At 36.2% G+C, this 24563-nt stretch overlaps 1 protein-coding gene across 4 annotated transcripts in view; it reads right to left on the bottom strand.

Moving 5' to 3' along the window:
• Positions 1–24563, bottom strand: part of LOC144447436 (uncharacterized) — a 70234-nt gene that overhangs the window by 44011 nt on the left and 1660 nt on the right. For 2 of the 4 annotated variants that reach the window (XM_078137462.1, XM_078137463.1), the window contains exons 2-8: positions 12884–13057; positions 10417–10839; positions 9208–9633; positions 7989–8420; positions 6761–7186; positions 5681–5697; positions 870–899 (exon numbers count right to left, since the gene is read on the bottom strand). In XM_078137462.1, the coding sequence (XP_077993588.1) occupies positions 870–899; positions 5681–5697; positions 6761–7186; positions 7989–8420; positions 9208–9633; positions 10417–10839; positions 12884–13057 (1928 nt within the window). The remainder of the gene's footprint in view (positions 1–869; positions 900–5680; positions 5698–6760; positions 7187–7988; positions 8421–9207; positions 9634–10416; positions 10840–12883; positions 13058–24563) is intronic. The other 2 variants (XM_078137464.1, XM_078137465.1) reach the window with 2 other exon arrangements.

The following is a 24563-nucleotide window of genomic DNA, read 5'->3' as shown; positions in this document are numbered from 1 at the left end:
GGGGATTAGGAGGGGTGCCCTTTTTACAAATTGGCTCTCAGGGCCTAGGGAGGACCATATTTTAGAAAATGGGATTAGGAGAGGGTCACATATTTTACTCATTGTATTGTCTAACATTGCATTATTTTGGTATATTGTCATTCCATCTTTGCTTAGTCTGGTTCCAAATCCCATTGCTGCCATTCAGGTTAAGGTTAGGGTCAGGGTTAGGGTTAAAGCTATGGTTAAGGTTTAAGTACCATATCAGCCCATATCAATCAAATCGCTGATAAGCATGAATTAATTAATTGTCAGTTGTCATGTACAATGGTAAGATACTAGGATAATGTTATGGGAATGTTGGGCCCGACTATAAGTCAGGAGTATGCCAATCTAATTTTGGAAGTTGTGGCTTTCAGTTCAGCCAATGAGATCCAAATCAAAAAAGTGCCTTCACACACAATCACTTGGTGGTAGTAGTGGGAAATAACCAATGCCTTGAAACTTTCAACATGGTAGCTATGTTGGGATTAAATCCTTAACATTCAGTCTGAAACTCATGTACTTTGATATTTCTGACAGCATTTTAACTTGTGCTTTTGAACTTGTAACTTTCACAGGGTAGGGTCGTGTTTTAGAGAAAGAAAGTCAAGGTAGGGCCACTTTTTATCATGATGGAATTGGGGGAGGGTCACATTTTATCATGACGGAATTGGGGGAGGGTCACATTTTATCACAATGGAATTGGGGAGGGTCACATTTTATCATGATGAAATTGGGGGAGGGTCACATTTTATGCAACAGCTGAGACTGATTAAGGCTCCCTTAGACAATTTTTCCTCTTGAAAAAAAATATGATTGAACAAACTATTGATATAAGTTTTACTTACTCCTGTATCACCTGGTGCACCTTTTTGTCCCTGTTGTAGTTAAGGAAAGACAAAGAATGCATTGGTCAGGAAAATATTATGAATATTACGGGAAGGGGGGTAAAGGATACGGAAGAGTACAAAATATGGAAGTGTCAATTGTCATGTAACCTTCATTATACATTTGATTTGACTGCATTCAAAAAAGAAGTATAATATGTAGTTCCAAACATATTCTAAAACTAACTTAATCTAGGTCATTTTGGCAGTCATACCATTTTGTAAAATATTCCATCTAAAACATTGAGTGTCTTTCAAAATATTCTCCTATTTCTGTGTCAGTGATCTACATAATGGAACCACTAGTAATTGGGTGTTGTGAGGGTGGGCACACTCTGTGTGTGTGTGTGTGTGTGTGTGTGTGTGTGTGTGTGTGTGTGTGTGTGTCTGTGTGTGTGTGCATGTGTGTGTGTGTGTGTGGTGGGGAGGGGCGCGGGTTTGACTATTTAATGGTCTGATGAGTTGATGATTGACACTATATTCAGTTAGTCAAAATAAAGTGTCATGCTAAAGTGTGAAATTCATCTACAGTACCAGATTGAATTTTTTAGTGCCATGTTTTAACACAGTTTGACAAATCAAACATGTTAGTAATGGAAATAATAAAAACTGAGCTATACACTGATAAATACAAGCAACGCTTCGTTCATTTAGGGGGGGAGATGGTCTGGCACCAATACGATTGCTGAACTTCATTTTTGCACTTCTAACCAAATTTTGAAAACTTTCATACCTATAATGATAACAGCATCTATGTTTACTACTAAGATGTTGATAAGGTGATAAAAAAGTTAAATTCTACTGTGACATACAGTTATTTGTAGTATTTTGGTGTGTTTACCATCTCAGTAAACAGGTTCATAAGGTTGGAACTTCATGTTTACCATCATGTCTTTAAATTGCATTGATCGGAGTGGTGTCACTACTACAAGTTTGATCATGGTTTACATCATATATAAACGTGTGATGTCACACTTGTGAATGTTCATTTAGGGGGAGGGGGTTTTGTCCTAACCAAACAATGTCCGTTCATTGAGCTTGTGTGACATTATACGATTGTCCCTTAGTACACGTGTCATTTGAAATGATATTATCTCACTAACATCCTCTCAAATAAAATATGGACTGTGAAATAATTCTAAATGGTAAATTCATTTTTAACTTTGACAGTACTTGGTAAGGACAGAACAATGTCTTTCTTGGTACTTTTCAGTAATGAAATATCCAAATCTTTGACATTTACTTTAATATTTCAATGATTTCTTTTCTATTTGAGAACATACAGTATTCCACATACAAAATTAACTAGATCTTTAGCACAACCATACTACTGGTAATGACATGTACTGATGTTGTATTTTAGGGTTGAAGTAGAGGCTGTTGACCTCAATATATACTGTGCATTGCAAAAAGTCTATTGAGTAGATAACACAAAAAGAGACCTGTCCTCAATGTCATATCCAGTGTCATTGTGTAAAAGCTTGTAAGATGTAAGTACACTGATTGATGTCATATATCACAACTTAGAGGTCAATATGAACCTAGACAAGACTGAGGGGGTCATGTCAGAGTAAGTTGGAAGTGAATGGCAAAACAACAAACTTAGGGGTGGCAGACTGGAGGAGGGGGGGGGGGGCACTTCAACACTAGTTGGAGGTGAATATAGTAACAAAAAAAAGACACAGTTTGGGGGTCATGTCAACACAAGTTGGAGGTGAATATAGTAGCATAAATAAGACATAGTTAGGGGGTCAACACAAAGTGAAGATGAAGAATAACAGGGAAAAAATTAGGTTATGTCAGCATAAACTGGAGATAAACAGGAAAACACAGTAACTAAAAAGGATTGTGTCAGCACAGATGGGATGAATAAAACAGACCAATTTAGGAGTTCATGTCAGCCGAAGTGGAGAAACAGTAAAATACACAAACTTGGGGGTTCATGTTAGGTACGATGTGTAGGAGGAAAAGTTTATGAATAACAAATGTATACCATGCGTAAATCCAATTTATGATACATGAAGACATTTGGATTTGGAACACATATGCAACACACTTATTGCAATTAAGAATCAATAAAAGTGGTTGCATGTCACAAATTCTAGAGGGGGAGAGTATGCGTTGAAATTGTATCTGGGCTGTAAACAAGAAGGGTGTAAAGTAATGTGGAGAAAAAGAGGCTGTAAATTAGAGGGGTGTAAAGTAATGTGGAGAAAAAGAGGCTGTAAATTAGAGGGGTGTAAAGTAATGTGGAGAAAAAGAGGCTGTAAATTAGAGGGGTGTAAAGTAATGTGGAGAAAAAGAGGCTGTAAATTAGAGGGGTGTAGAGTAATGTGGAGAAAAAGAGGCTGTAAATTAGAGGGGTGTAAAGTAATGTGGAGAAAAAGAGGCTGTAAATTAGAGGGGTGTAGAGTTATGTGGAGAAAAAGAGTTATGTGGAGAAAAAGTGGCTGTAAATTAGAGGGGTGTAGAGTTATGTGGTATGTACATGCAGGCTGTAAAGAAGAGGGGTGTAGAGTTATGTGGAGAAAAAGAGGCTGTAAATTAGAGGGGTGTAGAGTTATGTGGTATGTACATGCAGGCTGTAAACAAGAAGGGTGTAAAGTAATGTGGAGAAAAAGAGGCTGTAAATTAGAGGGGTGTAGAGTTATGTGGTATGTACATGCAGGCTGTAAAGGATAGGGGTGTAGAGTTATGTGGAGAAAAAGAGGCTGTAAATTAGAGGGGTGTAGAGTTATGTGGTATGTACATGCAGGCTGTAAAGGATAGGGGTGTAGAGTTATGTGGAGAAAAAGGGGCTGTAAACAAGAAGGGTGTAAAGTAATGTGGAGAAAAAGAGGCTGTAAATTAGAGGGGTGTAGAGTTATGTGGAGAAAAAGAGGCTGTAAAGAAGAGGGGTGTAGAGTTATGTGGAGAAAAAGTTGCTGTAAAGAAGAGGGGTGTAGAGTTATGTGGAGAAAAAGTGGCTGTAAAGAAGAGGGGTGTAGAGTTATGTGGTATGTACATGCAGGCTGTAAAGGAGAGGGGTGTAGAGTTATGTGGCATGTATGGGGGGGGGCCCTATAAAAAAGATGGGTGCAAAGTAATGTGAAGAAAAAGAAGCTGTAAAGAAGAAGGGTTTAAAGTTGGTATGTACGGAGGCTGTGAAGAAGAGAGGTGTAGAGTTATGTGGTATGTATGGGGGGTGTAAAGAGGGGTGTAGAGTTATGTGGCATGTATGGGGGGGGGTGTAAACAAGATAGGTGCAAAGTTATGTGGGGCTGTAAAGAAGAGGGTGTAGATAAAAAGAGGCTATGGGGGTGTGGAGTTATGTTGGGGAGGGGGACTTTAAAGAAGAGGGTATAAATTTATTGGGAGGGGGGCTGTAAAGAAGAGGGTATAAATTTATTGGGAGGGGGGCTGTAAAGAAGAGGGTATAAATTTATTGGGAGGGGGCTGTAAAGAAGAGGGAAACTTATGGGGCTGTGAAGAAGGGTTTTTAATATATGTAGAGAAAGCGGATGTAAAAGGGTGTAGAGTTATGTTGTGGGGGGTAGGGCTGTCAAGAATAGGGGTATAAAGTTATGTGGGGGGGGGACTGTCAAGAAGAGGGGTGTACAGCTACGAAGAGAAGAGACTGTAAAGAAGAGGGTTGTAGAGTTATGTGGAAAGGGGCTGTAAAGAGGGGTGTAGAGTTATGTGGGAGGGGGCTGTAAAGAGGGGTGTAGCGTTATGTGGGAGGGGGCTGTAAAGAGGGGTGTAGAGTTATGTGGGAGGGGGCTGTAAAGAAGAAGGATGTAAAGTTATGAAGAAAGGCGGTTGTAAAGAAAAGGGTGTCGAGTTATAGGGACTGTAAAAAAGAGGGGTTTAGATAACAGTTATGTAGGGGCTGTAGAATGGGGTGGGGGATGTAGCATTTTATACGAGTGTACAGAGGGGAGGGGTGCAAAGTTTTACAAAGGGAGAGGGATAGAGTCCATGACATAGCTCTATACATGGTTAGTGGGTAAATTACACTTACAGGTACAGTACTTGGAGGAGGATCCTGGAATATGGAAGAAAATTTCATAAATAATCAGTGAATGACTTGTTTAGGAAAATTGTGCTCAAGCCAAGACATTAACTTTCACTGCTGATAGAGAAATGAAAGAGTCATGCTGTTGATAGCATATAAATGAATAGTCTAGATACTACATGTAGTATCGAATCATCTATTCACTCTGGTAAAGAGTGATCTTGAGATCAATGCACAGATAGCAATATTAAAGACTAGATAAATGTAACCAAGCAACCCCCCTCATCCTCCAGTCAGCCTGGCAATAGATAAGTCAGAGTATATACAGGTAGGGGAAAGAATCAAGTTTTTACATTATGAAGTAAATTTTATAATTCCAGTTAAGTTACCTTCATTTCCAACTGCATTTAATTTTATAGCGAGGGCTTTACAAAGTCTTGTTCATCATTTCCAACATATAAGAAATTTTAAATTAAGCAATAACAGATGTTACGCTTTATGGACAAATAAATACACAAGTCAAAGTCTTTTGCATGCACAAAAGGTCAAAGTTCAAAAGTTCATGGATCATATCTCACAACATAGATCACAGCAAGTAGTTTGTCTCAGGGATATTAACAAGTTTCCAACAATTATGGAAAAATTAAGAAAACTGTTGCTTTATATTTTTTTTTTACATTTTTTAATTTTTACAGAGACAAATTTGACCTGCTGTTTCTATGGCAATGTAATGAACATACTAGACAGTTGATAAGATATAAATGAATAAGATACTTACTACATCACCTCTTCCTCCTGTTTCATTAAAACATCATCCATTCACATATGAAAATTGAATAAGATGAAAAAGTTATTTGACAAATGCATGAATGTAGATGTCACCACAATAAAATCCATTTTCACAAACAAATAGCACAACTGACATATAACCTGTGAATAAATCTCAGTTTAGTAATCATGGTACATAGAGTCTGACTTCCTTCATTTTTATACCTGCAATGTGAACATTGTCTGATTAATGGGGTAAAGGTGTGAGCATTGGACATGGCGGCTGTCCAACAAACTGGCGATGACGAAGAACAAATCTATGAAGGCAGTTTGACAATATTGTGTGAGAAATGAGAATCTTCAGTTCAAGGGAGGTAAACTCCCGTGAGTGAGATACAACACTTCACTTATTGAGGTACAGCAATTCGCTTTAACAGATATCTCTCTATGTTGTGAGGTACAACACTTCACTTTGTGAGATACAACACTTTACTTTGTGAGGTACAACACTTCACTTTGTGAGGTGGAATTAACACTTCACTTTGTGAGGTACAACACTTCACTTTGTGAGGTGGCATTAACACTCACTTTGTGAGGTACAACACTTCACTCTGTGAGGTGCAACACTTCACTTTGTGAGGTACAACACTTCACTTTGTGAGGTGGAATTAACACTTCACTTTGTAATGTATAGCACTCTACATTGTGAGCTGCAACACTTCACTCTGTGAGGTGCAACACTTCACTATGTGAGGTGCAACACTTCACTTCACACCATAATTTGTGAGGTACCTTGTAATAGTAAATTATAATATTACATAATGTGTGTGGTCGACTATTGTGTCTATGTGTTGGTATAATCACATTCTACTGTATGCAGTTAATAGAACATTGATTTCCAACAGTTTAAACTGTCTTAATAAGACAGTAAGATATGGCTTGGTTCCCCCATGACAATCAAATTAACCCATGCTATGCCCTTATGAAATGCAATTATTATAACGATCAATAATTTTATATGTCAAACCCTAAAATACAAGTGGGTGGTTTTGTATTCAAGGGAGTGTGCAGCACCGTCTTTGTTACTCACGGCATGGAAGTGGTACACAGTCCACTCTATCGGCAGGATAACCTTTCAACACAAATTCTGGAGCTGCAGCTGGATCTTTGCTAAGCTCACAGCAAAAATAAGATACTTCATCACAAAACTTTCCCGACATGCTTATGTCTGCAGAAATGCCTTGGAAAGTCTCTGTAGAACCTGCATCGAGGTCCTGGTCTTTTTGAGAAGGCTTCAGAATATCATCACTAAGTACTTCTACTGCAACAGCACCATCTGAATAAAGACTGGTGTAACATTTCAGCTCCCATAAATCATCTCCTTCAATGTCATCACTGTTTCCTGATGAAGTGATATCAACACTAAAGTCAATTGGATTTGATGGTTCACCCTCTTTTAATTCTCCACCTCCGTCAACCTTGATATCTGTGTCTGTTATTGTGGTTTCTTTGGTGTCTAAAACAACAACAAAAATGAAAACATATGAGGTCATATTTTATTATCGTGTACTTTGAAAACAACTTCAACTTTTTCACAAAATCAACTACATGATTCTGCAATAAAGAAAAAAGTTTGAGTTCTATTCACCAAGTCCATAAATTGCATTGTTACCTCTGACACTAAATCCAAGAGGGCAATGTTCTTCCTGCCTATACTTCCTTGCAAGTAGAGAAATTTGGGATATTTGTCTGAAGCCATGTATGTGTTGTGACTTCAGAAAACACTGATGACTGGTGGATACCTGACAAAAGCTTTGCTGAGCTACTAGTATTTCTTGATGCAAAATGAAGTTACATGAATGTGTAAATTTATGAACATAGGTTGAACCTTTGTACACATGATTTATGCAAGTAGTTATAATATTTGTGTTGTTAGTTTTCACAAAACATTTGATTTTGGACATGCGTCTCAACAAAAAGAGCAAAATTTTTTCATTAAAGAAAATGTTATACATGAAAGCAGACAAGATTGAACAGAGTGATCCCTAATCTGTTATCCACCTAGATCTAGTCACGATGTGTATTGTTTACTAACACTTTATTCTTTCCTCCAACAGTCCATTCCCATTTGGTTTAATATTCATTTTAAGAGTTTGACCAAATCAGCTTAAAGAGGAATTGTTTAGTACTGTGACATTTATACCTTTCTTAGACATCACTTTGCATGTAGGATATTCTATTTTACTATGTGTCTAAATCTTGTCTGAGCAGTGTGTACATTCTTTTATAAAAGGTTGGTACTGATAAAGTGCCCTTACCTTCGATACAATCGATTTCACTACATGTTCTCAGTTTGCTATCATCAGGTACTCCAGCTAGCTCAAAGTCAGCTGTACTGGCAGGACTCTTACTCAATTCAGCACATATATACTTTGGTTTCTCACAGTCCTTCCCCGTCAAATCAAAGTTAGCTTCAGTATCAGGGAAGATAAGTTCATCACCGGCATCAACAGCTAAGTCTTTCTGTTCTGGAGTCAGAACATCTCGGTTCTCTGAGATGCGTGGCCCATCACCTTTGGGATCCTCACTCACCCAGGTATCCAGATTCCAGAGGTCTGTACCTGGGGGCACTGGATCAGCATTTGGATCAGTTTTAAAAACAGCATCAAATGTAACAGGATTGTCTGGACTATCCTCATTGATTGGGTCTGTAGGGTCGACACTAGAATCAGTTACTTGTACTTTGGGTTCTGAAAACAAATAAAAGTCACGTGTTAGTAAAACATAGTAGTCAATAGTTCTTGTTACATAGCATAAGAGTTGTAACAAGTGACCTTTGACCTGTGCAGGGCACCTAGTAACAGTAAAGCCAGCAAATGGTCAGTTTAATAACTTTTTAAACTATTGTTTTTGTCTCTTTCAGGATGTTTTCAAAGTAAACAGTATACTTCAGGGTGATTACTTAGTGATGTGAGTCTAATAAAATAATTCACAGATAATCTACAAATTAATATCACATTTAAATATTGTTTGACCCTTCCATATTAAACCCCTATCCCAACCCCCATACACAACACATCACACTGAACCCTATCCCAACCTTACATAAACAACACAGAACCCAAACCCACCCCCACCCCCATGCACATTACATTGAACTCCTATCCCAACCCCATACACAACACTGAACCCAAACCCACGCTCACACACACCACACTGAACTCCTATCCCAACCCCGTACACAACACTGAACCCAAACCCACACAAATGCATCACATTGAACTCCTATCCCAACCTTACATACACAACATTGAACCCCAACCAAACAACCCTTCCCACTCCCACAATGTCCCAAACACACTATATTGCACCCCATCCCATCCTAATGCACGTCATATTGAAACCCCCAACAGATATACACACGCACACACAAACATGCACACAAACTTGCACACACACACACACACACACACACACACACACACACACACACACACACACACACACACACACACATACACACAGACTTTTACTTACTTGTACAAGGTACTGGAGCACAACCAGTCATTACACCATCATCAGGTTTGCCAGTCAATGTGAACTCTCGACTAGGCTTGTCACCTTTAGATAGGGTCAAGCATACAAATGGAATCTCTTCACACTTGATACCAGTCAGGTCTAGGTTGGTTGATACAGGTGAGAATGACAATGGCTTGCCACCAGCCAATGGTTGATCAGGTTGTACATCAGTCAGTACTTGGTCTCCCAATGGAATACTATCGCCACTGCCATCTGCTTTATTGTTGCCATGGACACTAAGCTTCCACAAGTCTTCACCAAATATTGATGAGCCCTCATCATCAGTACCATAGTCTATGTCTAAGCTGATTGGGTTTAGGGGACTGTTCTCTTTCAGTTTGGCATCACTTGGTACACTGATACTGTTGTCAGTGATTATCACACCTGAACAAAAAAGACAGCACATCTCAATTAGTTCAGATTCACATACATTAGTTATGACACATTAGTTTTACTGGAAATGGTATTAACTGCAGGTAAATGGTCCCTCAGTACATCTTTTTATAACACTCAAAATCACATCTGAAAATCTATTACAATGACCATATGCATCCCTTACACAACTCTTTTGATAAGCTCCCATCTGGACACCATTACAGAATGCCTCTTGCAAGGAAAACCTCTTCAAAAAACCATTCGTGCAACAAGTTGTGTCTATTTTAAACTCATTGTAAAGACCATTTTAAACTCACAGAATTGTATATTGTACTTGTGTAAATTGTTTTGTAAATTGTATTTTGAGCCTAAAGACAAATTTCCGCATTCATATACAGATAATAAAGTTACTGAATTGAATCAAATTGAACAGTAATTTGAGGCCAGCAATTAAAACATTGTGTTGTAAATAATCATTATCCTTTGTAATAATTTCAATTGTGATATTACATTCTACCTATTTTCTACCCAGTATCCAACCCACTGTCACTTTCTACCCAATCTCTACCCAGTATCCAACCCATTGTCACTTTCTACCCATTTTCTACCCAGCATCCAACCCACTGTCACTTTCATTCCATTCTCTACCCCGTATCCAAACCATTGTCACTTTCTACCCATTCTCTACCCAGTATCCAACAACTGTGCACTTTCTACCCAATCTCTACCCAGGATAAAATCCACTGCTCATTGCATTACATAAACTTCAGTAAAGCAAAGAAAGAGACTCACCATTACATGGTAAGGGTGCACAGGCTATTGTTGCATCTTCCGGTTCAGCATCTAACTTGAACTTTGGTTTTGACTTTGGGTCTTTGAGTATCTCAACACACAAATAAGGGGTATCAGAACACACTTGATCCTGCATATTGATAGTATGCATCACATCTAAAAATGTTATCGGTGAGCCAATTGTCACAGGTGTGTTCACTTGGTCAGGCATTAATACATTTCTTACATATGACGATTTTTTCCCTTTACCCTTCGGGCTCTTACTATGCCAGGCATTGAGTCTCCAGAGTTTTGTACCGGTTATACTTGTTGTAGTATCATCATATAATGCAGTCACATCGAAGTTGACTTTGTTCTTGTTCAGGCCTTCGATTGTTTTAGTGTCAGGTGCTAAATCAATTTCTGTGTTCGTAATTACAACACCTAAAAAGCAAAGACCACATATCAAGATATGGCATGAAAAGAAACTAGCCATAACATGTTTAGTAATCAATCTGGCTGAGTATAATAGAACCTACTTTCATGCCAGAGAATAGTCTATAAGGTATGCCATGATGGGACGCCCTCACACATCAGTCAACCTAGTCTAGGTTACCGAGCCTCTCTGCTGGGGGCAATAGGCTGGGTAACCAAGACTACGGTAAATTCAACCCAACCAGGGAGAGGAGGCCTGTGAGGGCGGAATGACACGACATATCTTATAGTCTAGCTGGAGAAGAACTGAAGTTCAATTTTTTCACCCAATCCTTATTACAATGGATTTTGAAATAGATTGAATTAAACAGTTTGAATAAGGCAACATTAAAAGTATTTGGGTATGGGATCTGATGCTAGCCAAGGCAGAGAGTGATTCTTCATCTGTTTTATATTCATCCACCTCAGCTCACCATTTGTTTTGTGTTCATCAACTTTAGCCCTCTCACAGCCCACCTACCACCAGTACCCTCCACACATTATTTAATGTTTACCTATTACCAAACAGTGTCCCATATTTTCCTTAAAATCCCATATTTTCCTTAAAATCCACCGAGGCGTTCCTCTGAAAACAGTGAATGCTTACTTCCTAAGTTATTGTTCCCTAATGGTCCATTACTAATCGGCATCTACTTAGTAATACTTTGAAGGAAGCCTAGCTCATTGACAAGAACAATGCCCTTATTTCACCTTTCTAAATTTTAGTGAAACAGTTCAGTCACATTCAATTACATCTTAAAAAAAAAAAATAGTCCCCAGTAAATTCATGTCAAAGGCATTTGATAAAACTAGACTCGCGGATTTTGTGTACCTTAAAGTTAACAAACAATCCCATTCTTAGCCACTGAGTATTTATACCCGGTTTCCAACTTGCAACTTTCAACTTCCCACAATGCACAAGACAGGAATATAAAAGACCCCCTAACTTCATCACTTTAAGGTATCTTAACCATAGTGTTGCAACAAAAGTTACTTCAGTACATCTGTGTATTTATACTATGTAAAAGTGTCCCTCAGAAAGAAAACTTTTCGAAAAACATTACTATGGCCTGTAATAAAATGCCTTTTCATCAAATTGTTAAAAACAGTCTGTAACATTGTCACAAGAAAGTGGAATGTATATGGGAGAAAGTATACAATAAAGGGAAATTCAAAAATTACAAATCTAGAGAGCAAAATGGATAAAAAGGGTGAAAAAACAGGATGGAGAAGCAAAATTTAAGAATGGCAAGGGAAGATATCATTTGGTTCAGTTTTTTCTCACCTGACAATTCAAAATGGGCTATCACTCGTGTTTAACTGACGGAATCATTCAACAAAGTTCATTTTTATCAAGACTATTTTGGTTCTTTCCTATAGACTTTATTTATTAAACAAAATTCTTGCTTCCCTGTAACTTTTCAGCACATTTCATCATTATTTTACACTTGAATCATGCAAATAACATTAAGTTCTAAGAAAATTCAAATTATGCATTTTACCTGCCAACAAAAAACTACTTTTCTGCAATTTTTTTAAACATCTCAATTTTATTTTACATTGGAAACAAAGAAATGTTCTTTAACTATAAATTAGTATCCAAATTTCGATTAAAAATTTGATAACTACACAATAATTCAAATTAGAAAATATTCTAGCCCTTCACAGTGTTGTTCAGTAGAAGGGGGAAGGGGTAAATGAAGAACACATCACCAAGAAATATCCACCAATGCCTACTTTTCACTTCCGTGACAACTTAAGTATAATTTTGTCAAAATAATAGCAAAAAATAGAGAAACTTGCACTGTCTTTGAAGACCAAGTGAGTATCTACTCAAAAAAGATCAAAATTCAGCAAATGCGTAAAAACTAGTCTCTGAGCAAAAGTTTGGGAAAAAATTGAAAATACTTAAATTTTGCTTTTAAAAATTAAGATTAAAGAGCATAAAAAGATGAAAATGGGGAAAGTAAAAAAAAAAAGAGAAAAAGAGGAAAAACAAGGATTGTATACTCACGTGGTGTACATTTAGTACAACATTCTCCTTTTGGTTTATACTTATCAGGGCAGGTGAGGAATGGACATGTTATGCTGACACAAATGGTTTTACTTCCTTTGCATTCACAGTCTTCACATTCATTTTTTGACCATGTATCACCTTCAACATATACCTTTCCTTCAAACAGGCATACTGTGGAATGATATGTGGCGAACAACTCACCTTTAAAAATAGCTCTCAAAAAAGTAGTCAAAACACTTTAGAGTGTTCTTCATACCTATTTACAAAATCATAAATTTTTACCCCCTCGTCCAACCCCAAGCACCCAAAAATATATAGTTTTAGATTAAACACCACTTTCTTTCTTTTTTCAAAATCACAAATTCATTTCATAAAAGAATATATGTTAATAAAAGTCTTAGAAAATAATTTCCATTTAAATAATTCTTGAAAAGTTATGGCTATTTTGTTGTCATTGTCAATGGAGTGTTGTTACAAGACTTCTAACTATTCTGTGATAATTGTGACAAGATTTTTATTTCCAAAATATTATTACACTTGAATTTATTCTTCAAATGTAATAAATTTGAATGTTATTTAAATTACATAATTACATATGCAAATATCATAATTTCCATCATGTCATGTGATTGTGATAATTTGCATAATTTTGCAAAGAAAATGATGGATTCCACTTATTCTAACAATCAGTGCATTCACATTTTTTTTTCAATTGCATATAAACTTTCAAATTAATTACCATCATTATTTGCATATTAGTTATCACAGGTGGCGTGTCCAAATTGAGTGTAATATTAAACGTACCGACTATACTTAACAAAAATGTATAGTATATCACTACATCTTTAATATACTAGTTTAATATACAACCTCATATTTCTTATGAATATTAAGAATTATGAATATCAATGTGTTGTAAAATTTATTTTAACCCTATGATTTGTATAGTCATCACATCACTTGCCTTTCACAATATTCACACTACTGCACATTGCAACAAGTAGTTTTGTTAACATGTGTGCAAGCGTTTACCAGCTGCAGTCCTCTACCGATATAGCGTTGTTGTTGACACCAGGGGTTCACAAAGGCATAACTTTTAATACCCACATTATATATATATAGTCAACATTTACGTAATTAATATTTATTACATTGTATTAAGAAGAATAAATAGTGAGTACTAATGTTCGGCAACCTGATGGATTATTATCATAAAAGTTTTTTGGAACATAATTTTCATTCGATCATATTCCTTTCTGTACTTCCACAAGTTTCTTTTTAATTCATTATCACACATTAGAAATCTTTCTGGGAATATTCAGGTTTACATTTCTGAAGATAAATGATAAAAATCTACACCTTGAAGTTGAGTTTAATGCTGGACAGTGCACATAAAGTCGATGAAATTAATCAATGAGTATTTTCCCACATTCTGCAGATTAATTTCTTGTTAAAGTTCATCACATCTAAGACTTTGTACGCAACTACTAAAATGCAAATTAAAAATGCGAGACCAGTGAAACAGCCAATGAAATTGCTTTATTTCTGATTTAGCAGAAGAAAAACAAACAAACAAACAAGTACATTACCTTATATGGAATGTAAAGACAACCCCAAAACAGAAAAGAGTCGATCTTCTATCGAAACCGATCTGGGCACATTTCAAGTAAACATTTGGAAGCTGAAAACAGCCTGGCTGAAGGTTGTTGTACACTATGTAAAGGAGGTAGCAGGGAAGCTATAGTGGGGAAGGCAAAAATTGATGGGGAAAAAAGGAAGAGCCATGCGGGAGTGATGTACACTTCTGTCATCTCCACCGGTATTGACTCTTGTTGGCTGAGAAACATTCTCTATCGTTAAATGTGACCATCCAACACACGGAACTCACTTGCTCACAAGGGCCGATTCTGTTATGTCATATATGTCAAAAGAGATGCCATGTAATATATATATATATGCAATGTCATGTCAAATACATTATTGGTCTGTGTAAGTGAAAAGTGTGAAAAAACTAAAAGGCCATGAAAGGGTTCAAAGGTCAATTGGTAATGATTGTAATTATTACATCGCCAGTTTGCAGGACTCCTGCACATGAAGGAACTCACAAATGAATGGATCAAATACATGACACATGACTGCTAATTGTATATATGAACTGGAGGGATTACAAATAACCAGATTCTGCATGAGATAAATGAAATACAATGAACACTGACACATACTAACTGGATACATTAAGACCTGTTGAAAGATCAAAACACATAAAACGCATCACAATTTTGAACAACTGTACTGTACACACAACACAACACAATACAACACAGACTTTATATAAAACAGCATGCAAACACATGACGCAATTTTTTAAGTTTCCTGAAACACAAACACACTGGGTGCTTGCACTCATCATTTTACAAATGTCATGAAACTTTTAAAATGCTTATTGTAAATGCCTTGCTTGTCATGCATCATAGCAAGGTCTTGATTGGGATTAACAAAACAATGCCTTCAGGCAAAATTATGCTTATTTCATTAAAAAAATTAGATGCATTACAAGGTGAACTAACCGTGATAATGGACATGAGGTATGGAGTGTGTTACATTGAAGGGACATTTCATATCACAAAACTTGTATCATAAGTTGGGAAAAAGCTATATATATAATACAATATATATATTTATATTCATACAAATTATACTTTAATATCAAATGTGTTGAGTGAAAGTGTTGAAAAGGTTTCTCAGCCAACATAAAGCCTTGCGGAGCTCAGGTGCATATCCCAGTGCAAACACCCAATGCTGGTAATGGGGCATAGCCAGGGGATGAAGCGGAACAGCCAGCCCACTTGCTCCTGCAACTAGACATGCATCCATTAATTAATCAGATAAATATAAAATAAAATAAAATTGCTGCTGTGCAGAATACGCAACTATGCAAAATAGACCATCTGGATGAAATCAAAATAAGTGAAAATAAAACAAAATATTAACATGCATTCTGAAAGAAAACAAAGCTCCAGAAGGGCGGGCAGCAGCAGCGGCGGCGGCATGGGGCTATCAGCTTACTGTTGGCACTGGTAGATTAAGACTGTAAACACTCATAAATGTCAGGGAATGTGGGTAAAAATGGTTTACTCTCTCCCCATTTGTTCATATCATAAATTTATCATATGTTCTCCCCCTACCATCAGTATCAACATATTACCTTTCAGAAAGTGAATATTATGTTTCAGTGAGTGATGCAAAAATGGAGTCTGAACTAAAAGAATGAGTGCAAGTGAAAATTGGAACACTGTGCAATATCACATTCTTGTGTTTCAAATGAAGCCTTGGAACTCAATGAATAAAATGTTTCAATAAGAATAACAATGTTCTGGAACATTCGGTAGGGTACGTCAGCTGTGTAACAATCCTGTGGTCTCTTCAAGTGTATGAAGTGTACGTCACAGCTTATATTTACAATACAGACACAGGCAATATGATGCTATTTTTATCCATCGTACATATTTTTTTCAATAGACAAATAGTTTATAAGTGTTTACAACTATATCTACCATTTATGTACGGGGCATACTGTTACAAGCGAAGCATACAAATATCTAAACGAAAAAAACATAACTTTAACAAAACAAACACTACATGCAAAAGCAAATCACATGCAACTAACAAAACAAGCAAAAACCTTTATCTACATACAACCTTTTGCCAATTTATGAAGAACTTGGGGAATATTTTCATTCACTTAGGGAGTTGTTTTCAAAGTATAGTGCCACCATCACTGCAAAATTCATTGATTCTATTGGTTGAATTTTTCACATGACAACTTTGAGCCAATGACAACTGGTCTAATTTGCATAAAGTATAGCTTTACAAACAAATAATGAGTCTACGTAATCTTGCAAGCAGCTCATGAAATTAAAGTTATGAGTTTGGTAATTTAGTCCACCACTGTTGACGATTACAAAAAAATCTTGTTCAGTTTCCTTATTAAAATTATATAGCTAAACAAAATACAAATTACTTTTTAAAAGACAATATTTCTGTGCAGTATGAGCAGTTACTGGTGACACTATAGCTTTGGGAAGTTCAGTGCCAAGGGTAATTTTGTGAATTGACAGGTATGAATTGCAGTTGTTTGTCACTTTTAGATTTACAATTAGTGAAATGTGAGCGGTGTTAGCTGATAGTGATCTTTAAGATAAGCAGTAGGTTGGTGTATGTAAGCCACTAATGTGCTTAATATACATTTAAATACTGATGTGTTAGTATAGAAATGATCTGATTTTCTACTTGTGTGTAGACAATTACAATATCCAGAGGCTGAAAGACATGGTGCAACTTCTAGGACATTACATGTAAAATATGCAAAGTTGAGACAGCATAGAATGCTAAAATGAAGATTTGTTGCCTAGTTAGGTTTCAGTTTATTGCTACAAAGTAGCTTTCATCCTGATCATGTGGACATCCTCAGTTTCTTACAGCCATAAGTCAGTTGCTAACCAAGAAACTCGACTATCTTCTTGACAACTGTGTTTGTCAGAACATTATCAGGCCAGTATGTTAAGCCTGATCAAAGCCAAGTCTTTGTGGTTATCAAGTGCCTAATGCTGGATCACATGACTGCATTTTAGTTTTTATAATGTCCTCCTAAGATTACAGCTACATTCTATGTGTAACTTAAAACCTGAAACCAACAAGGCAACTATCTTCACACAGAAATAGCAATCAGGGAATTAATTTCTTTAGTTAGTAAGTTGATAATATTTAGAGTGCTGTGTAGCTCATTCATATTATCAAATATGGATGAGTAAATCTCTACTGAGCATGCTAATTCAAATATCTCAGTAATTTGGAAAGACATCTTAGTACATTTCATATCAAAGAACAGAAGAGTTGAGACGTTTTTTTAAAGAGTCATGCACACACAGAGAAAAAAAGTTTTTATTTTTTCCTTAATCAACCTGTTATTATCTTTTATTATAATTATATGCATCCAGTTATTCTATGTTTTCATTTTTATCTTAATGATAGAAACAAAGATTTTTTTATTTTAGTTAAAAAAAAATTAACAGAATTATAACCATGCATGACAAACCGATACACATCAAACATCAAATTTAGAGGAAACCAAAACAAACAAACAAACAAACAAATGAAATAATATGTAGAACTAAGAAAGAAAGGTTTCTCTTGTCTCAGAGACATTTTTAAGTACAAAGGCAAGTCACTTTTTTTGTGATTGTCTTCAAGTTGAATAACCATCATAGATATTGAGTTATCTTGCTCAATATAAAAATATTGCCAAAGATATCAATAGTAATGACAGAAACAAGACCACTTTTCTATCTTAGCCTATTTTCTATACCATACATGCTACTATGTGTGTTGTTTATGGTGTGATGTATGTGTTGTTACAGCTGGCATAGATTCCACAAAGATACATCAATATTCAAGATGAAGTTAAGTATTTCGACTAAACAAATTATAAATCATATGGGGGTGGAGGTGGAGTAAAGTGTTCATATGACTACCAATCTACCATGTTCCAAATAACAACTCTAGATGTTCTGCGATGATAGTCGTAAACATCCTAAAACTCTCTCTCAGTCTGACAAATACCAAGTATGTGTTCTTTGATAATATACATAAAGCCTATAAGCCTTATCATGGCTGTATTCCTATCTCAAGAAACTCACAGCTAGACAGCTTCTTCAGAAACCAAAGTGTTTCTTGAAACATTATTACATAATAATGCCAAGACAAGTCCCTGGGCTAATATGCATACAGGTGCATTGTAAAACAATACCAAAAGTACAGTCATTGAATTTCACATTAACCATGCAAACTTTGACCACACACAAACTATAGTACTTTATATACCATTTTGATTTCAAACAACCATGACGTCTTCTAAAAGGGTCTACCTGTCTTGTGTTCTGTGTTCTTGTTTGAAAAGTCAAACTACCCGAAAACTAGCCAGGCGAAAAATTGAATGCCCAAAGTTAGAAAGTCCCACCAGACAAACTACAGCAGACACAGGAAATATTATCTGTCTAACAGACAGTACCATTCAGACTTTTCTATGAACTATGCGACTGTCTGTAAATAACCTCTGTGGATTGCTACAGGCACACAATAGTCTGGTTTCCTTTCTACATTTACCATATTCCGTAAAAAAAGTTGTGTCAACCACAAACCAGACATAGCAGGAAGGAAAGACCCTTCCCAGCCTTGCAAAGAATTCAGGCACAAATCAGAAGCATATGCCCATGATTGCCTAATTGTAAAGTCTACATAAGTGCACTCCTAGTCTGGGTGCCAACTGTGGTGTGAGTGAAGGTATAAATCATAACGATATACTGTACAGGAACTAGACTAGTACACTCCAGACATGCTAAACACTTCTCTAAACCTTTGTCTCTATCTGCCCTTTGTGGAATGCCGGGTCACTTAGGAGAGCTGTGGTACAAAGTACCCTCAATGCTACAGCTAAGAGCAAATAATGCAGACAAAGAAATGCTCCTATTTTAGCATTCTTACGATGTCTCACTGACACATGGTTCCCTCATCTCAATCCATCAAATCAGATATAGAAGATCTGAGTCCACTGAAGAAGTCAAATAACACTAGATGAAATATTTGGACAAGATAACATTTCCTTCATATGATAAAATAACCTTTATCTAAATCAGAAGGTGCTTTCACTAAGTAGAAGTAAAACATAATTTTAATAGCTATATGCTCCACTTTGTGATATAAGCTATGAGTCTATACTGCCCTCCCCACCCCACCCACCTAAAACTTTCCTGAAGCCATGAAAAGACTGCATGTGTCATCATAAACATCTGAACTAAATGGTATACCTAGATTTTTTTTTTCTTTCTAGCTGCCCAACTGTCTATATCTGCATGGATAAAGCACATCTTTAAAATCTTTTACTCTCTCAAAACAGTATTTTTAGAAATCTGTATAAGTTTTGATAAATGAAAGGCTTTATTCAAACCTCGAGGTGTTTTGCTGTTTATGAAAGCACATCCTTCCTCTGTCATCTATGAGACTTAGCTGAGATTTTTCAGTTCTCATTGGTAAAGTTTACTGGCATACAAACCATTCATAACAAATACAATGTGATGAATTCTTAAGATTAATGACCATACCTTGACAATAACTTTAAGTGGTTCAATGTCTACCGTGTTTATCATAATTCAGTCAACGTGTGTACGCTTTAAGAATTTGTAATTCATCAACTTCCGGTAAATTGTTCAGTACCATATAATGGTGTATAAAGACATCTTTCTCAGCCACTTCAATGCTTGTTCATCCCACTTTCCTGTACATTGTCTGATTACAATATAAAGCAGCTGTTATCTCCAGCGATAAAAAAACACACTGTCGAGTTCTGCTACTACCAGCATTAACCTGCTCTATCATGAACCTATGATTATGAATATTCACCATGAAACTATCTCATAAACATACCATTTGAACAGACCTGAATAATCATTGCCATATCAGTTGCCAAGTGAAATAATTTGGATATATTAATCACAATAACAATGAAAAAAGTTTTGACAAAAATCTGTTTGGGTGAATAAATTCTTTCCTCTACAAAGAAAACGAGGATCAAATTGTCTAATAAAAGAATTTAATTACACAAATTGAAGTTTCTGTCTTAAAAAATGAAGGTATCTGGGGTTAAACTGATGCCATTGAAAGACAGTAAAGTATACATCTACAAACGTAGCAATATTTCAAAGTAGAAAGATGAGGGTCAATACTGTCACATAGTTGGGATCATGGAATGTTTATGGTAATACTCAGTAACCAAGTTAGGGCCCATCTGTTCTTTAACTTATTCTGAACCCCAAACCTTTCACTGCATTTCTGTTTACTATCTGTCACCAACAAGCCATCGGCCTACATCGGCTGACAAGACTACATCCAATGACTACATCCAATGACGTACTAGTGTCAAAACATGACATGAAAAATGTATAAGTTAATAATGGTATCTGGCACCCTGGAAGGCTGATATGAGCTACTGAAAATGTCTCCCCCATGGTTAACATTCACATACAACATCCAGTTGACAAAGATGTTTCCATTCAGTTGAGGCCGTTACACAAGGTTGGACCACAAGTCAGAAGCTGTCTAATTTTGCAAGGAAAAAGTGATGGAGTGAAAATATTTGCAAGAACCTAAAGCACCACAATCTCTTTGAACTATTGGCAGCAATTCTTATTTCCTAATCACTTCTATTTTCAAATATGTGGATTGATGAATTTACAGAAAGTAACACTTCCAATGCATTGTCACTACAAAGTCCTTAACACTACAGGAGGTAGGTGCCTTACTTGTATTTATGACTTAATATATGGCTGGTTTTCTTTTATTATCTCAATAAATCTTTACATACATAACTAGTATATACCCTGTGTTTACATTGTACATGTTCTTGAAATTTAATCTCTGTTGAAAGTATAGGGTTGACCAGTGTATCCTGCTACCATTGCTAACAGTTCACTGGAGACCTTAGACATAGTCCAAGTACAAGAACTTCTAAAGGCAGCATCTTCGTGATGTTACCAAGGTGATTGCTTTTTGTTGTTGTAAGGTCATTTGTAGAACTTGAAGGGATGAACTTGAAGGGAAGGCCAGGCTAGTAGTGGTGTGTATTTATTCTTTGACGGCCACTATCGGAGTTATTATAGATATCCTCCTTTACTTTAATGTCTTTTCCTTGTCATCTTATGAATGAGTTTGAACAAAAGTAGATAGTATCATTGTAGTTGGAAATTCATTACCTGACGTCCTACATTTCTATTGTGATGTGCAGGGTCTATCAAATGAGTTATATAGTTTCCAACTTGTCCCTGTAGTCAAATATCCTGCATGATCATAGTCTGACTCCAAATCAAAATTCTAGCTCCGCAGACTGCCACTTCCACATGTTGACCAACTGCTTCGTTTAGTCATACAAGTCATGTATCACAATACCCTGTATTAAGTTAATATCAATGTTTCCTATATCATTATTTTCTCTGCAAATTGAACTTTCTGAACTTAAAATACTCCCCTTTCTTGAAACCAGAGATCTGTACCCTGTACTTAAAAATAGGGTTGGGGGGCTGGGGGGTTGGGGGGTTGGGTGAGGGCTGTACATTATGATCTTTCCGCCTCACATCCTAAAGATCATAAGTCAGGTCACTCTTCTATCAGGCATTCTCTACTACAACACAAAAGTTCTTCATTTGGTCTATTAAACCCTGTCTGGAGGTTAACTTTTACTCTAGAATGTCTTTCGGAAGTGTTTGAAAGTTTCACCCAAAGGCTTTTATCAGCTGTTACTACTTGTATATACTAGTAAAGTACACCACAAGAATTGACTACATAAAATTTAGACAACCTGACTATTTATCACTGACTTGACACCACAAACACAAAGAAGATAAGGGAAGACATAACAAATTAATGGTACCAATCTGTCCTTCAGTTCATATAGCCAACAGTACAGACACCTAGGTCACACCTTAAGGCATATCATTGGTGTTTCCTTCAAACTTCAACAGTTTTCAAAGCCTTTCTTGTATTGATAAAGGAGATTGGTATTACCGTGGGGACTTGGCAAACTTTTAACAGCTTGAAAGATATATGAAAAGTATTTTTGTACACACATGTAATTAAACCAATTACTGGTATATTGTAATTGCTTACTTAGGTTCAGAGCTTTGATACTTCACCTGGATAACCATTCATTTCTAAAGACACACATATGATCTTAACTACATTATTCTTTACTTGCTAACTTTAGACATTTTCTAACCCTCCTCCCACCCCCCACCACCACCCCCCTCTAAGATTATCTTGCCCTCAGTTTTCGGATTACAGTATAAATGAGTTTCTAAAGACCCACAAATTCTGACTTCACTTTCCCTACATGCACTACCAAAGACAGTTTCTAATACCCCAAGCGGATTCTAAGATTTTCTGTGGGAGTTTTACTATTATAGACAGTTTCTAAACCTCCATACAGATTCTAAGATTTTCTGTGGAGGTTTACCATTACAGTTTCTAAACCCCCACTTATGTAGATATTGCTTTATTGCACCTATTAAAGCTTACTTACTTGACTACCTTCAACAGTTTCTAAATATGCAAAATGACTAAAGATCCAGTACTTTAAATATCTATCATCCTACCACAAGCAGTTTGTGTATACCTTCACACATAGGCCAACTGAGATCGTTTTACCTCACATAGACTTTAACCAGTTCCAGAAGTTCGACATTTCAGATGCACACACTGTAAGGAATGAGAGATGACCTTTGACCTTCAACCAAACAGCACGTAGAGTAGAAGGTCACATCGCATCTTACAACGGGCCAGTCCATGATTTCACTGCCAATTCTTAGCTAAAGCTTTCATCCATCATAAATAAAATAGTAAATCCTAATTCTTTTCAAGTAAGAAACGACTTTGAGAGTATCAGACATCTGTCTATGTTATTTAATCTCTGCTTTGGTAACCACTACTATCGGCTAATAAACAAATTTTAAAAAATACTAAACTTTCCATTGTAGTAAAACTGACAACTACATCATAGGACTTCCCTTCTGAGCTGTAAGGTCTGAAAAGTCCTTCCCTTTTTCTTTTCTTTTTCAAACTCTTTTTGTTCAGGTTTATCTTTTTTAAGGGTATCAAGCTTTCCATGTTAACTTTTTATGAAACTTTCAACAACAACAAAAGTTGAAAACTACTTATTTCTATGTATCACAAATAATACTAACAATGATAATTTGTTTTTCATTTTCAAAATTTGATTCTACAGCATACAATCTGTAACATTTTCAGCAAGTAAATTTGTTGAAGAATTCCAGGGGTCAGTAGAGTTGAAAGCTGGAATCACCAGACAGACTTTACGACAGTTATTATCTAGGACAAAGGCCACATCAGTAAGCTATCTGTATGACAGATATAAATAAATCACTTTTAGAAAGTCACTATTACCCTATATTGAAGGCATTAAATCACATAGATAAGAAGCCATGTCACTGCAAATTCTCTTACACAGGTGTTACAGTGAAAGATATGCAAAGGGTGACAATGAAGTCACTGTAAATTCTCTTACAGTGAAAGATAAGTCACAGATGACCAGTAAGTGATGATGTTTAAGGTACATCTTTGACACTTTTGAACTTTAAGAATGAAAATTCTTGAATCAGTCACTTTAGGAATTGACTTTGTAAGTCTAGATTTTGTGAAAACTTTTAGAGCCAGCAGCCAATCAGCATCTTCTTTTGTGGTTATTCATGTTTCTTTTGAGGTAGTCCAGATTGTTACACTCTACTGAATATGGAGATAGTCTATTGTACAACAAAGGGGACAGTAGTGAGACCCAGAAAATTGAGAGAAGTCATAATTAGTGCCCCTAAGTAGATAGCCAGTGCAATGATTCAAAGCAGTGGACTCAAGACAGTATAGTCACTGACATATACTAGTATTATGCTTCTACCAGCTTTTGATTTCTCAACATGGTGACTGGGTTGACAAGGTTAGATATCAATTGAGAAAATATCCAGTGGGGAAGCAAGTTGGGATTTTCTGCTCTCTATAAACCTATTGTTAGTATATCAATTTCCCACAAGAATTACAAAGTGAATGGCAATGGTGACAAATG

This window comes from Glandiceps talaboti, chromosome 16, assembly GCF_964340395.1.
Source record: "Glandiceps talaboti chromosome 16, keGlaTala1.1, whole genome shotgun sequence".
NCBI lineage: Eukaryota > Metazoa > Hemichordata > Enteropneusta > Spengelidae > Glandiceps > Glandiceps talaboti.
The sequence above is the reverse complement of the archived record's forward strand: the minus strand, read 5'-3'. Positions and strand labels throughout refer to the sequence as shown.